The sequence below is a fragment of the Bufo gargarizans genome, chromosome 11, assembly GCF_014858855.1.
Source record: "Bufo gargarizans isolate SCDJY-AF-19 chromosome 11, ASM1485885v1, whole genome shotgun sequence".
In the NCBI taxonomy this organism is placed as follows: domain Eukaryota; kingdom Metazoa; phylum Chordata; class Amphibia; order Anura; family Bufonidae; genus Bufo; species Bufo gargarizans.
Window position 1 is genome coordinate 91,976,680 of NC_058090.1, and position 15,552 is coordinate 91,992,231.

Here is a 15,552-nt window from a genome sequence, read left to right on the forward strand (position 1 = left end):
GAATTTGGCTGGTTTCTTTCAAGAAGAGAGCCCATGGGTTGTGTCTGTTATTGCAGCTCACTATCAATGAATTGAATTGGACTAAGCTGCAATACCAGATACAACCTGTGGACAGGGGTGGCGCTGTTTTTTTTTTTAAATGAAAGCAGCCATGTTTTTCTAATCTTGGACCACCCCTTTACATACGATATTTCCTCCAGAAACAGTGAAACTATGGGCTGCGTCTGGTACTGCATTCAATGAATGGGGTGAAGCTGCAATACCAGATACAACCTGTGGACAGGGGTGGCGCTGTTTTTTTTTTTTTTTATGAAAGCAGCCATGTTTTTCTAATCTTGGACAATTCCTTTACATACGATATTTCCTCCAGAAACAGTGCAACTATGGGCTGCGTCTGGTACTGCATTTAATGAATGGGGTGAAGCTGCAATACCAGACACAGCCCATTGACAAGGGAGGCGCTGCTAGAAAGTTACCTCAATTTTTCCACCCTTTGAAGGTGGAGTTCCCGTCTGCATGGTTGATGATGGGTTCACAGACATGGCATAGCTTCTGGGTGACAACCGTTAAAATAATCATTTTCGCTCCCTCAGTTATGTATCACTTTATAACTAAGTCAATTACCCATTCAGGCCACTGGGAAAGCTGGAGAGCAAAGAAATGGCTGCTCTATTGGTGGTCACCCAAAAAACTTCTGTCTTTAGGTTATAAAACAGATTAAAACGCTAAAAGTTCTGTATAAAATCCCTTAAAATCGTCCTGAGTTGTGGAGAAACTCCGCCCCCGAGGAGCCATTGTAGAGAAGGCAGGGGTGGGGCTTCAGTACGTAGCTTCATCCATATTGTCATCACTTTCTCCTCCGAATTCTTCACCGTTGTCGAAATAGGACATGATGTAATCAGTCTCCTGCAAGGACAGCAGTGGGGTGAGAGCGGGTGGGCGCATTTATGGGGCACATTATAACGTATTACCATTTAAAGTTTTTTTGGGGGATTTAAAGACTGATGACCTATCCTCTGGACAGGTTGTGAATATCCGATTGGTGGGGGTCCGACTTTCGGAACTCCCGTAGATCAGCTGTGAAGGGACTGCTTTACTGTGGGCCAAGCACAGCGCCATACCTTGCATAGTGGTTGTTCTTGGCACTGCAGCTCGGTCCCATTTCCTTGAAGGGGACTAAGAGGCAGAAAGGCCATGTGACTGATGGGCATGACACCACAGGTGGGGGAAGGGCCGGACTGTTCACCAAGTGCTGGAGCTCCTTTTAAGGGGTTTTTGATAGGGGTGCAGGGGTCGGATCCCCACCAATCTGATATGGATGGCATATCCTGAGGACAGGTCATCAACATTTAAGTCCCGAAAGAGGTTCTGAAGCAGCTGAGGTGTGGATATAAAAGCTAATGATAAGATAATAAAGAGCATTTCTAACCACCTGCGGCGCTCCAGCTGCTGTAACTACAACTCCCAGCATGCTCCCTATTGCAGAAGAGTCTTACCTCCTCATGCTCCTCTTCATCATAGTCTTCCTCTTCTTCCTTCTCTTCTTCCTCGTTCTTCTTCTCTTCCTCCTCCTCGGAGCTCACTTCCTCTTCCTTCTTCTCCAGGTTCTGGAGAAGACAGAGCACTTGAATTACTAAACTACAACTCCCAACTGGAGCAGGTTGAGAGTATTAGTACTTTCCGGATTCTGGGAAAGCTGGGTGACAACTAGCGGGGAAGCTGTCACGGCAGCCCCATCAGTTGTCACCACGTTGGGTATACAGACGCTGACAATCACTGGCCAATTTATTTTACATTTCCGTGCCCAGATGTAGCAGAGCTGAAGTGGTTGTGGCCCTGCTGCTGACGTGCAGCTGAACAGACAACCAAGGATGACACATCGTGAGACACGCTCGGCTCTGCTACATCTGTACATGTGGTAAATGCTTTGCTATATCCGTCCGATAATCCGGAACACTGGGAAACTTTCCACGGATCAAGTCTACCGGATTAAAGGAATGTTCCTGTAGGCGGTGAGGCTGCTGGAGGACGCTGACATGTGTAGTCTGAGGCACTGATGACTCGTCTGGTAATACAGCAATCATGGCTGCCGGGTGGGGGAATGTGACAGCAAAAACGCTGCTGTTCCTGCTTCATCATTCCCACGCTGATCGCAGGAGGTTAAGGGGGGGTTGTTGACATACGCAGCGTGACAGTACAGTGATGTGACAGGTGCATGCTGGGTACTGACTGCAGGGAATGGAGGGCTCAATGTCTCCTGAAATGCTCTGTGCTGCTGGGGCACTGTCTGCTTCTGACCTCCCCATTTCATCCTCCGCTTCACAACACATGAAGCTCTGTTCTCCTAAACGTAATCAAACTAATGAATAGGCTCCTCTCCTGAAATACTCTGTGCTGCCGAGATCCCCTGCTCCTTCCACTCTCTGTCTGTGCCTTCCCGCTTGCCTCCCTTTCCCCCTTTAGACACCATTACAATGTCCCTGTCACATGCCACCCTGTGCCCCCTTACGTGGACAGGTCACTGCCTCCGGCAGCCTCAGCATGCTGTCCTTCTGAAGTGCTCTGTGCTGCTGGTAACCTGCTCCTACCACTGCATGTCTAGCAGCTTGTGCTCACCTTCGTTCTGCTACAGGTCACAGCTTCCCACATACTCTGCATACACTTCTCCTGAAATACTTTGTGCTGCTGTGGCAGCCTGCTCCTTCCACTATCTGCGACTTCCCACTTGTCTCCATTCCCCTCCAGGCATCATTGCCTCTGTCACATACCGTCCTGTTCTTAGTATCGGCATCACTTGTGGACAGGTCATTGCTTCCTCTAGCATCAGCACACTGCTCTCCTGAAATACTCTGTACTGCTGAGATCCCCTATGTCTTACACTTTTCTGTAACCTCATAACACTGCCCCTGTCACATGCCTCCCTGTTCTCAGTATTGTCACCATATGTGGTCAGGTCACTGCTTCCTCCAGAATCAGCACACTGCTCTCCTGAAATACTCTGTGCTGCTGAGATCCCCCTATGTCTTACACTTATCTGGACCTCACCACTTTCACTTTCAGTCTCCATTACCCTCCAGACATCGTAACACTGTCCCTGTCGCATGCCTCCCTGTTCTCAGTATTGTCACCATGTGTGGACAGGTCAATGCTGCCTACAGCATCAGCACACTGCTCTCCTGAAATACTCTGTGCTGCTGAGATCCCCTATGTCTTACACTTATCTGTGACCTCATAACACTGCCCCTGTCACATGCCTCCCTGTTCTCAGTATTGTCACCATATGTGGTCAGGTCATTGCTTCCTCCAGAATCAGCACACTGCTCTCCTGAAATACTCTGTGCTGCTGAGAACCCCCTATGTCTTACACTTATCTGGACCTCACCACTTTCACTTTCAGTCTCCATTACCCTCCAGACATCGTAACACTGCCCCTGTCACATGCCTCCCTGTTCTCAGTATTGTCACCATGTGTGGACAGGTCAATGCTGCCTACAGCATCAGCACACTGCTTTCCTGAAATACTCTGTGCTGGTGAGATCCCCTATGTCTTACACTTATCTGTGACCTCATAACACTGCCCCTGTCACATGCCTTCCTTTTTCTCAGTATTGTCACCATATGTGGTCAGGTCACTGCTTCCTACAGCATCAGCACACTGCTCTCCTGAAATACTCTGTGCTGCAGAGTTGCCCCTATATCTTAAACTATCTGTGACCTCACTACTTTTTTCCATTCCCCTCCAGACATCATTGTCCCTGTCACATGCCTCCCTCTTACCATGCCTCCCTGTTCTCACTATCCTCACCGCATGTGCGGACATGTCATTGCCTCCTACAGCAGCAGCAGTGTTCTCCTGAAATACTCAGTGCTGCTGTGAACCCATTACTTACATCTCCATTACCCTCCACACATCCCTGTTATATGCCTCCCTGTTCTCACTATCCCCACCGCATGGGCGGACATGTCACTGCCTCCTACATGCAGCAGCAGCGTTCTCCTGAAATACTCAGTGCTGCTGAGAACCCTTTACTTACATCTCCATTACCCTCCACACATCATGATACTGTCCCTGTTACATGCCTCCCTGTTCTCACTATCCTCACCGCCTCCATCTGTACAGCCCCCCCCCCCCAAAGAAAAATACTCTGTGCTGCTGAGACACTACATGATTCAGGTTCATGCAGCAATCCACTATTCATATATCTACTTACCTCCTCCTCGATTGCAGGTCCTCAGGGGAGGGGCCATGTGGCTCTTCACTTTCCTGCGCACCACCAACAGCAGCTATGCCTCACAGGATGTGTCTATAATGGAAATCTCCACCTACCTCCAGCTTCTTAATGATCTCTTCCTTGTCCAGCGGGACCCTCTGCTTGTGTTTTGGGAGAATGAGGGCGGATTCTGTGGGAAAAGCAAAAGGGGCTAAAATTCGGAGGAATATCCAAAAGGTAGAGTAAGGAAGTAACGTAAGCCGAGACTAGAAATCTCCAGTGTCCTTACCAGAAGGAGCCACTAGAGGGCGGCAGACTCAATGGTTACTGGTGGTTATGGACGCTATGATTTCTGTTGGCTGCAGCTATTGTCCTCTGTTATCAGCCACTTCAGGCTGACTGCGGGATTACAGACCGGATCCGGCAATTACATATAAATTGGGATAATAGAAGGGGTCCATGAGGGGGACTGCCCTTCCTGTTTCCCCTATGAAGCCCGTAGGGGACATATGGACAAAGGGGGTCCATTAAAATTATTTAAAGGAGACATGACCTATATAGAGTAGTGCATCGGGGGTGATCACTTACTTTCCTTCTGTATCTTCCTCACTTTGATCTTCAGCTCCCGAGGCAAAAGAGTCCAATCTAGAAGAGAGACAGGCCAGGTTTCTGCATCAGCATGTCTTATATATAGGAGATATGGAGCCCCTGTATGTGGTCCTATTGATGGCACTATTCCTGGGGCACTACGGATGGAAGTATTCACTGGGGAGGAGCGGCTACTGGTTGGAATCATTCAAGGACATAGCCCATCACATGCTGCCATTCATCGGCAGATCCCTCCAGATGGCGCTGTTCATGGGAGGAAGCTCTCCAGATGGCGCTGTTCATGGGAGGAAGCTCTCTAGATGGCGCTGTTCATGGGAGGAAGCTCTCTAGATGGCGCTGTTCATGGGTGGGGGGCTCTGTAGATGGAGCTGTTCATGGGGGAAACTCTCTAGATGGCGCTATTTATTGGGGAAACCATTTGAACACCAGATAGCACCATTCATGGGGGAGACCTCCAGATGGTGCTATTCATAGGGAATACCTTCAGAGGGCGCCATTCATCATAAGAGCTCTCTGGATGATGCTATTCATAGGGGATTACTCCAGATGGCTCTATTCATAAGGGGGAGCTCTCCGGATGAGTCCATTCATAAGGGGAGCTCTCCAGATGGCGCTATTCATAGAGTGAGCTCTCTAGTTGACGCTATTCATAGGGGGATCTCTCCAGATGGCGCTATTCATAGGGGGAGCTCGCCGGTGGACTCTATTCATAGGGGGAGCTCGCCGATGTACTCTATTCATAGGGGGAGCTCGCCGGTGGACTCTATTCATAGGGGGAGCTCGCCGGTGGACTCTATTCATAGGGGGAGCTCGCCGGTGGACTCTATTCATAGGGGGAGCTCGCCGGTGGACTCTATTCATAGGGGGAGCTCGCCGGTGGACTCTATTCATAGGGGGAGCTCGCCGGTGGACTCTATTCATAGGGGGAGCTCGCCGGTGGACTCTATTCATAGGGGGAGCTCGCCGGTGGACTCTATTCATAGGGGGAGCTCGCCGGTGGACTCTATTCATAGGGGGAGCTCTCCGGATAACTCCATTCATAGGGGGAGCTCTCCGGATGATTCCATTCATAGGGGGAGCTCTCCAGATGGCGCTATTCATAGGGTGAGCTCTCCAGATGATTCCATTCATAGGGGGAGCTCTCCAGATGGCGCTATTCATAGGGTGAGCTCTCCAGATGATTCCATTCATAGGGTGAGCTCTCCAGATGGCGCTATTCATAGGGTGAGCTCTCCAGATGGCGCTATTCATAGGGTGAGCTCTCCAGATGGCGCTATTCATAGGGTGAGCTCTCCAGATGGCGCTATTCATAGGGTGAGCTCTCCAGATGGCGCTATTCATAGGGTGAGCTCTCCAGATGACACTATTCATGGGAGAGCTCTCCAGATGACACTATTCATGGGAGAGCTCTCCAGATGACACTATTCATGGGAGAGCTCTCCAGGTGGCGCTATTCATGGGAGAGCTCTCCAGATGGCGCTATTCATGGGCGAGCTCTCCGGTGGCGCTATTCATGGGAGCAGAAGTTTTCCGGATGGCACTATTCATGAAGGAGCCCTTCTGATAGCGTCATTCTTGGGGGGAAGCCATTTTAATGGAGCTATTCATAGGGGGAGCTCTCCTTATGGTACGCAGTCCAGGGTGGGAGCTCTATGGATGACACCATTTTTGGAGGAATCATGGGGCTGGGGGATGTCCTTCATGGGGGAGCCCCGGGGATGGAGCTATTCATGGAGGGAGCATGGCGCCACTCCGTTACTCATGGGTGCCCTGCCCATAGCACTAACTTACTTACTAACATTTATGTTGATAGATTTGGAACATTTAAGATTCGCCATCAGGCAACAAGCGCACCCGCCTCAGAACGCCCACTTCTGGGTGGGGTTCTTACAAGCCCTGTAAGATCTGTGGACCAGTAGGAGGCGGTTTATACACCTTTTCGTACGAACATTAACTTTCTGCGAACAACGCCTCTGCGAGCTGGATTAGACTTTCGGTTCTCTATGGTTGTAGGGTTCAAGAACTGACATTAACTGTTTGGTAGAGCGCGGTTCCCGCACTTTTTGTTTGCTACTTACTTAGGAGATCGAACCTACTCCCTTAAGGGGACCGCTGCTGAGGTCCATTACTTTCACACCAGATAACATTATATAATTCTCTTTCTTACAAGCCCTGCCTATTTTTTTAGGCTGGGACGAGCTAAATTTACTGGGATAGTCTTAAAATTCGGGGATGTGCACTACTTCTGGGGGTCCTCTGAAAGGCTCTATGGATGAGCCACCTCTGATTCTATCCCCCACAGTGAATACACCGCCATCCTGAGTATATCCCATCCCCTCATCTCCATGGCCGCAATGATATCACTGCTCTGCGGTTCTGACCTACAATGGGGGCCTCTGCTGTGAACACAATGGCGCGGCGGGATCTTACCGGGGTTCCAGTCGATGGCATTGTCCACAGGTCCAGACGTCTGATATTTATCAGAGTATCGCCCCACATCTGAGCGGGAGAAAGACGGAGAAGATAAAAATAGAGGCAGCGTGCGTCACCGGCAGGCACAATCAATACCGGAGACAGGCAGTCGCCAACTAATCACAGGTGACCGAGCCGCAGCCTCCGGGTGGTCACCGCTGCTGTATGACATACAAACAGGAACCATCTTTATTTATAAGGCTGTACACGGACGCTGCCCTCGTTAACTCCACGCACAGACAGATGGCGTGATGGACGCCCACTAATTAATCTCTGGTTATGGAGAAGACATGTCAGCTGGAGGCTCATCCCTCACCACCACCAAACAATAAAATGGGGGGCGGGGGACTACAAACAAATTCCATTAATCTGGCACCTGGTCATTCAGAAAGTCCGTCCCATAATCCCGAATAATCTCCTAATCCTACACACTGCCGGTCACTTCGGTGCCGGATTAAAGGAATTTAAGACCGTTCCATAAACCATCTCCCACACTGTATCTCTAAAATACTTTCCAATAGCTGTCCAGTAATCTGGAAAAAAATGATAATCTGGAATTTTATTGTAATGTGGAAGGAATCTGACATATACAATATAAAGGAGCTGAATCTAAACTGGTGCAACGAAAAAGAGGAGCAGCTGCCCATGGCAACCAATCAGAATCCAGCTCTCATTTCTCAGAGAACCTTTTGCAAATGAAAGAAGCAATCTGATTGGTTGCTATGGGCAACTGCTCCATTTCCCTCCTTTGTAACAGCTCTGATACAGCCCCTGCAATGTGTACACCAATCAGATTCCACCTCTTCACAGGCCCTTTAGGGAATGAAAGCAGCAGCCTGATTGGTTGCTATGGGCAACTCCTCCACTTCTACCATTACAACAGCTCTGATACATCCCCCTGCAATGTGTAGACCAATCAGCTTCCACCTCTTATTTCCCACAGGCCTTTTGGAGAATGACAGCAGTGATTTGATTGGTTGATACGGGCAACTACTACACTTTTTTACCTGAGCTAGTTTTGAGACGTCTCCTTAGTATTTTAGTAATTAAAGGGATAGTCTATGTTTGTCAACCACTCTTTGTAGGTTATTGATGGGACTTGAAGTCAAGCACTTGATAGGGGAATTGTGTTTGGTTTCTTTAGCACAGGGCAGTCTTACCTTGTGGTATTCCTCACACCACCACTAGAGGCGCTGCATATATATATATGTATATATTAGTACAGAGGCATGGTAGTCACCTACTCCCCTTGGCATCTGTTGCTAAGCAACCCTGTTAGTGAGACAATACAGTTAACTGCGGGTGGCCAATATCCACACTGGGCCAATTCTCCTGGAAAGTCCATGAGGTTCCTGAAAAAACAAGAGACCTCCGGGGCACCGGGATGCTGCATCAGACACAGCGCAGATGCCCAGATGTTCAAAGGGTGGGGTGGGGGGATGTCATGAAGTAAGGAGTGGCCTATGCCAAAGTGGGTGTGGTCTAAGAAAAAGGAGAATGTCAATGCAACTCCCTCCCCCCAAAAAAAGAACCCCAAAAAATCGTACCAAATTAGCAGGACCTGTCCTTAATGTTTGGTGACAAATTTGGGCTGTCCTGGGTCAGAGATGGGTGTGGCTTGAATAAGCCGCACCCAGAAGTAGGTGGTTCTGGTTGGGTTTGGGCCATTACCAGGGCATAAATTCCTGAATTTACCAAACGAGAATGTTCAGTACGGGAAAAAATCTTTGGCGGTGTGCTTCGGATGTCCTCCTGGATCCCGTAAGAGATAGGAGGTGACCGGCGCCAGTCACGCAACCGGTCTGCCCTCAAAACATACTCACCAACTTTTAAATTGGTAAATTCAGGGCATCTAAGCCCCACATGAGTAACACCCCACAAACCTGCCCAGGACCACCCACCTATAGACCCTTTTGCAAATGAAAGAAGCATTCTGATTGGCTGTAACCCCCTGACTTGCTGTCCACAAAAGATAAAAGCTGCCACTGCAGAAGAACATATCCAATTTAATTTCTAGCCTTATGCCACATATCTAAAGAAATTAATAAAAATCTCATCCTAATTACAAGATCACTGCTTGCCGTCAGTGAAAGAAGGGGCTGAAAACCAACCAGTCCTGATGGTATTGTCTGGACAGGTTTTCTCCCCTCTTTATGTAATGTTTGACAGCAAGCAGAGACCTTGAAAACGACAAGGAAGTGAATGGTACCTTTTTTGGGCGCTGCGGGTTTGATGTAGTACGGGAGGCTCTTCATGGCTCCTCTCAGTTCCTGTTTTAAGGCCAGCATATATTCTACCTCCTCGCCCGTCTGTAGGGGCACCGGCTTAAAGTCCAGGGCCTGGCACAGGAAGACACTGGTAAGATGGCGGCGCTTTGGCCCCTCATACATTGTGGTGCCATTACACCAGGTAATCACTGTCCAAGTCTCTTCTTCTGCAACTTTATAATATGCAGCATGTTCCAATTCCTCCCAATTTTCAAGATCTCTGCTTGCTGCCAGAGAGTGGGAGCACACATCAGCCTTTTGAGCTCACAGACAACTGACTAGACTGCACAGGGATGTCAGTCGGCAAAGGTTTATAACCTGTGGATCTAAACAAGGGTATTTACATTCACTGACAGCAAGCTGAGATCTTGAAAATGAAAAAAAAAAAATACTTTATCTACTTTCTACAAAGACCCATTGTAAATGCATCTATGCAAGGATAGGTCATCCATACCTGATCTGTGGAGGCCACCTCCTGTCACCCCGGCAGCTAAAAGGGCTATTCCAAGCACAGCGCCACCCATCGTATAGTGGCTGTGCTTGGTATTGCAGCTCATTCGTTTGAATGGGCCTGAGAGGGAGAAAGGCAAAGTGACCTCACAGGCCAAGGAAGAGGCAGCAGGGTTCACTACAGTGCTGCGGCTCTTCCTACAGGTGATTGTCAGGGGTGCTGGGAGTCGGACCCCCACTGATCTGATGTCACAGGCCGCAATCTCTTCAAAAAGAGTTGATCGTCGGGCGTGACAGGAGTCAGATCCTAACCAATCACCGATCCTGAGGATAGGTCATCAGTATTAAACACTCGGACAACCCCTTTAATATACAAAGAAAAGTCTGAAGCATGACTTACAGGAAACAGAGGGGGCGGCTGAAGGGTGGGTGGAGGCAATGTCTCACCCCTTCCGATGCCGATAGCCTGAACGTTAAACGTCATCTGTCCCCGTCCCGCACCTCGTCCCCGCCCCGCCATCTTCTCCGCTCCACTTGGTTAAAAACATAAAATCGCAACCTGTGTGAAATACAGAGAGATGCCAGGGTTCAGACCCAGGCGAAGGAACGTCCATACCCGCAAGGGGAACATGACAACACTTCCGCATACCAGCTGTATTCCCTATGCAAGTACCAGGGCTCCAGAGAAACATACTGAATGCCCCATAGTCTGCAATGTTAATTCATTGCAGTCTATGGGACACGCAATCTAACAATAGTTTGTTCAAGTCCCCTAAGGGGGCTTAATATAAGTGATTTTTTTTTTTATAAAAAGCAATCAAAGTCATATACACTTTCAAATGGTATCAATAAAACTACAGATCGAGCCCCTGCACAGCTCTGCAGAAATAACTATATATAAAAAAAGTTGAGGGATCAGTATATGGCAATGAAATTAAATATTAAAACACAATAAAAACTATAACAGTGTGACGTCATCAGTGCAGACCCTGCGGGGATCTGAACTGTGCTCATTAGAGCTGCCGCGCAGGACCAGCGGGATGTTTTAAAGGGGTTCAGGCTCCCCAGAGTGGATAAGGAATTGTACGTACCTGATCCCCGCTGCTGGGTTCTAGCTCCCCCTATAGCGCCGCAGGTCTCCCCGCATTGGACTAGACGCAGCAGTGATGTGTCCCCCATGCATCAAGTTACCCAGTAAGATGATGCACGAGTGTCATGTAACCACTGCGGCTAGTCAATGGTGGCAGACCGGATACTGACGCGGGGAGACCCAAAACCTGTGGTGCCCGTGCCTGAGTGACGGCAGGGGTCAGGTAAGTACGATTCCCACCACGCTGCAGGTCTGCAGAAAAAGTCGCCAGGGGTTAATAATGCTTTTAAAAGGTAAGATCTTTTTTTTTCAATTTTACACACACGCCATGCCTATTTTTAATAAGTTTTGGATAACCCCTTTAAATCCCCAGCTGAGCTCAGCATCTAATTTAAAGGGGGATGTCCATTCCCACGCCTGCCCTCCTGCTGGATTTACAGAGGTGCTGATGCGGAAACCATCTGACGCCCAGTATCATGGGACCTCCCTGGACATCGGATGGTTGCCATGGCAATTAATGCAGTGCAGTTTCTGGAGAGTATTCTGGACAACCCCTTTGAATTTCTATCCTTCCCCAATCAGGACAAACCTTGGTCACATAATAACCAATACATCAAAGCATGTGTGCCCACCGATCCACTCATCTCCTATCCTATGGGCACTGTTATAGAGAATGAGGGGGGGGGGGGGGGGATCAGATTCTAAATCTGCAGGAATCTGTACAAAGCATGCTGGGACTTGTAGTCTCGTGATGCTCCTTGTAGACTGAAGATAACATGCTAGACCCGCGCTGACTCTTTCTAGTGTAATCTAATAATCGAGTGCTGTTAGAGTACAGTGGACTTTCTCAGGAGGTCAACGGTCTTCAGTCTCCTCTGCCACCGCGCGCGCGGTCCCGGACGGTGACGCACGCGCGAGAGATCTACGCTTGGCAATCCTAGGGAGCGAGACTTCCGCGTGACGTCACACTGGGTACGGCTGCCTGCCTGGACCACAATTTCCTCCGACGCGTTTCGCAATCAACGTATTGCTTCCTCAGGGATAGTTGCGGTTCATCCTGTTCGCAAATAAATGGGCGCTTGTTCCCATGGTTACCAACTCTCCACCCTTATGTGGGCGACAGCGCAATATGCGCATATTTTTTTTATCGTCCCTTGGTAGTTTTCCATCTGTATTTGATTAAATTAATAGGAAGAGATTTTCATTATTGTTTCTAATTTATTGTTATTTATAACTGTTAAGGGAAATATTAATTATTCATATTTTAGTTAATTCTAATAATTAATATTCATAAATGGGCGTGAGTCGTCTACTGGTGACTCCGCCTATTTATACACTAAAAGGAAAATCCTAACTTTACCTGGACTACACTACTTGCGCTATTGCTACTACTACTACTACTACTATACTACGGCGCCTACCAAAAATACTATACACTGCATTACGATTAACAAGGTATATTTATTAAAACAAATACAAATATACAGTCTATTATTACGCTATATCTATATATCCAGGGTCATAAATATATATACACATAGACGCACACCGCAATATACTACACACACTGCACTTATACACTGTCCCTACAGGGTAGAAAGGGTTAATCACAATGCAGTCCAGGGTAGTGGCACTGCAAGGGTTAACACCTGGCGTAATGATTGCTCTACTGGGCAGGGTCTAATTGCAGGGACAGCTGCTGGAGTTCTGTGCAGCAGTGAAGGGGTTAACCTGCTGCAGGGGATACAGGGCAGCAGCAGTGAAGGGGTTACTGCTGCAGGGGTTTAGCCATACAGGGCAGGGGAGCAAGGCACAGCAGGGGTTAAGGCAAGGGATAGGAGGCAGGTACTTAGCCAGGCTGCAAGGCTCCACTTCCTCCTGCTCTTCAATGGAGCTGTCCTCTTATCCAGTGAGGGTTAAATGGCAGGGCAGGGGTTATTAATTGCAGGGATACTCAGCCAATCCAGGATTCTGGCTCTTCTTCCTGTGGCTGCTCTGCTTTCAACTTCTCTGGTCTGGGGGAATCTTAGCCTTGGCTGCGCTTTCTCACTGCTCAGCGCAGCTGCCTTGCTGGGGACGACGAGCCCACGTGGGCTGGCGCGGCGATATGACGTCACCGCGCCAGCCCGCGCTTCCTGGTCAGCATCTTCCCTCTGCAGGGAGATTAGGCTGGGGAGGGGGGCACACCTATGAGTATATATACATAGATAACTGGGGCCTATCTATATATTATATATACACATGCATATAGACATGGGCATATATATATAAACACTCTAGGACCTCCCCCCTCTGGCCATACAGGGCTAATGTTCCCATATATATATATATACACACACATAGATAATTGGGGTGTATCTATATATATTATATATACACATGTATACACATATAAGTATATATAGACATGGGCATACACACACACATATATATAACACTCTAGGACCTCCTCCCTCTGGCCATACAGGGCCAATCTCATATATGTGTATATATATATATATATATATATATATATATATATATATATATGTATAAGCATGTGGATATTAGGGTGCCCATACATATCTATCTATATACTCACACATATACCTGGGACATATATATGTGCCCACTGGCCATACAGGGAATATATATCCCTATTGGCCATATAAGAGGCCAATATATATACAGATAATAAAGGGGCAGATACACACATATATCTATATATATATACACCCACCTGAGGGTATAGTTCTTTTATGTAGACAAGTGGATTATGTATATGATTATGAAAAAGCAAACCGTTCGATCTCTTGAGGCTGTTTAGATTATAGATCCGTTTAGTTTTATTCCTTGACATTAATTTAATATAACCCCCCCCCCCCTATGATCAGGTTTTATTTGTTCTATTGCTCCAAAGATGGACCCCTCAAAAGACCCCCCCATGTTTCTGTTTAGTGGCGTGAAAGGGGAGGACCCTCGAATTTTTTATATATGTTCTTAATATGTTCCCCTATTCTGATCTGCGATGTTCTTTTGGTTCTGCCCACATTTACTTTTTGACATGGGCATTTTATGAAGTAAATAACACCCTTAGTAGGACATGTAAGATAGCCTTCAATTTTTAATACTTTTTTAGCACTTTCTATTGTTTTTATCGGTGCATTTACTTTCAGAAGGTGACAGGCCTTGCGTGTTTTACAGGGGAAGAAACCAGATTTATTATTGGGCTTTATTGGCTTGTTTAACCCATTATTTGTTCTTTTAATGGAGGGGGCTATTAGGTTTCTCAGATTTTTTGCCTTCTTAAAGGAGTATTCCCATCTTAGACAATGCCCCCATTGTCTGATAGGTGCGGGTCCCACCGCTGGGACCCGCACCTATATCGAGAACGGAGCGCGGAGCTCTGTGGCTGGAGGACCCCAGATTTCCCGTGGTCCGTCCACCACCAATCACTAAGCCCCGCCTCTCTCATAGAAGTGAATGGGAGTGTGCCGCGCATGCGTGTCCCATGCTCCCATTCATTTCTATGGGGCAGACGGCAATAGCCGACCCAGCGCTCGGCTATTTTCGGTGGCCCTATAGAAATGAATGGAGGGCGACTGTGCATGCGCAGTGCACTCTCCTTCACTTTCGGGGCTCCGTTCTCGATATAGGTGCAGGTCCCAGCAGTGGGTCCCGCACCTATTAGACAATGGAGGCATATCCTATCGATATGCCTCCATTGTCTAAGATGAGAAAACCCCTTTAAATATGAAACAGGGATATTGGGGTATTTTATCTCCTATAACTTACGGGGTGCTGTTTTTTCATTTGCAGCTGTTCTAGATCCCTCCTTCCCTGTCCCTTTCCACCCCCTGTCCCCCCATCCTTTTTTTTACGGACGCCATTTGGTCCATGCACTTTTTTGGGTATTTTTTTATTTATTTTTTTACGATTTTCAGCTCTGCATCACTTTTTTCGTGTGCGAGCTGTGACCGCCAAGTGCTTTTCAGTGCGTACCTGCCTGATTTACACCTGCAGATTATTTGGGCTGATTTTTTTGCCAATTTTTCATTTTTTGGGGGGTTAAAAAAGAACTGGTAGTTAGGGCTTTATATAAATATATATATATAGATAAAAGTTAAATTTTAAGCTTGTAGTAAAGTTTTATACTACAGTTTTTGCACGCACACGCGGTCTGTGTGCGTTCTGCAGAGCACCAGTCAGTAGTGTACTCAGTAGCATCTGCACATTTATATATTTTGTTCACATTTTTTTGTGTGAAAAAATTACTGCAGTTAGTGGTAGTTAGTTTTATATATATCTCAATTTCAGTTAGTGTCAGTTTAGATTTTTGCACAAACGCACCATCAGCGTACGTGCATTTTGCAACCACTGAGCACCGATCAGTAGTGTCCATTACTGATCGCGTCTGCTCAGTTTGTGCTGCAAGTTTTTTTTTTCTGCAGAACACTTTTTTGTGCAGAAATAC

At 47.5% G+C, this 15,552-nt stretch overlaps 1 protein-coding gene across 2 annotated transcripts; it reads right to left on the bottom strand.

The window, feature by feature from the left end:
• Positions 1-497: 497 nt before the first annotated feature.
• On the bottom strand, positions 498-13,195 carry POLR3GL (RNA polymerase III subunit GL). 2 transcript variants are annotated; one of them, XM_044271556.1, is made up of 8 exons: positions 13,059-13,195; positions 10,410-10,568; positions 9,502-9,631; positions 7,251-7,319; positions 4,800-4,856; positions 4,328-4,401; positions 1,497-1,607; positions 498-906 (listed from the first exon to the last, which is right to left on the bottom strand). In XM_044271556.1, exons 2-8 carry the CDS (start codon positions 10,527-10,529, stop codon positions 820-822), a joined length of 648 nt encoding a protein of 215 aa, XP_044127491.1. In that variant the 5' UTR covers positions 10,530-10,568; positions 13,059-13,195; the 3' UTR covers positions 498-819. The 2 variants fall into 2 exon arrangements, with proteins under 2 accessions (XP_044127491.1, XP_044127490.1); XM_044271555.1 differs by having other exon boundaries at positions 12,949-13,195.
• Positions 13,196-15,552: the final 2,357 nt, after the last annotated feature.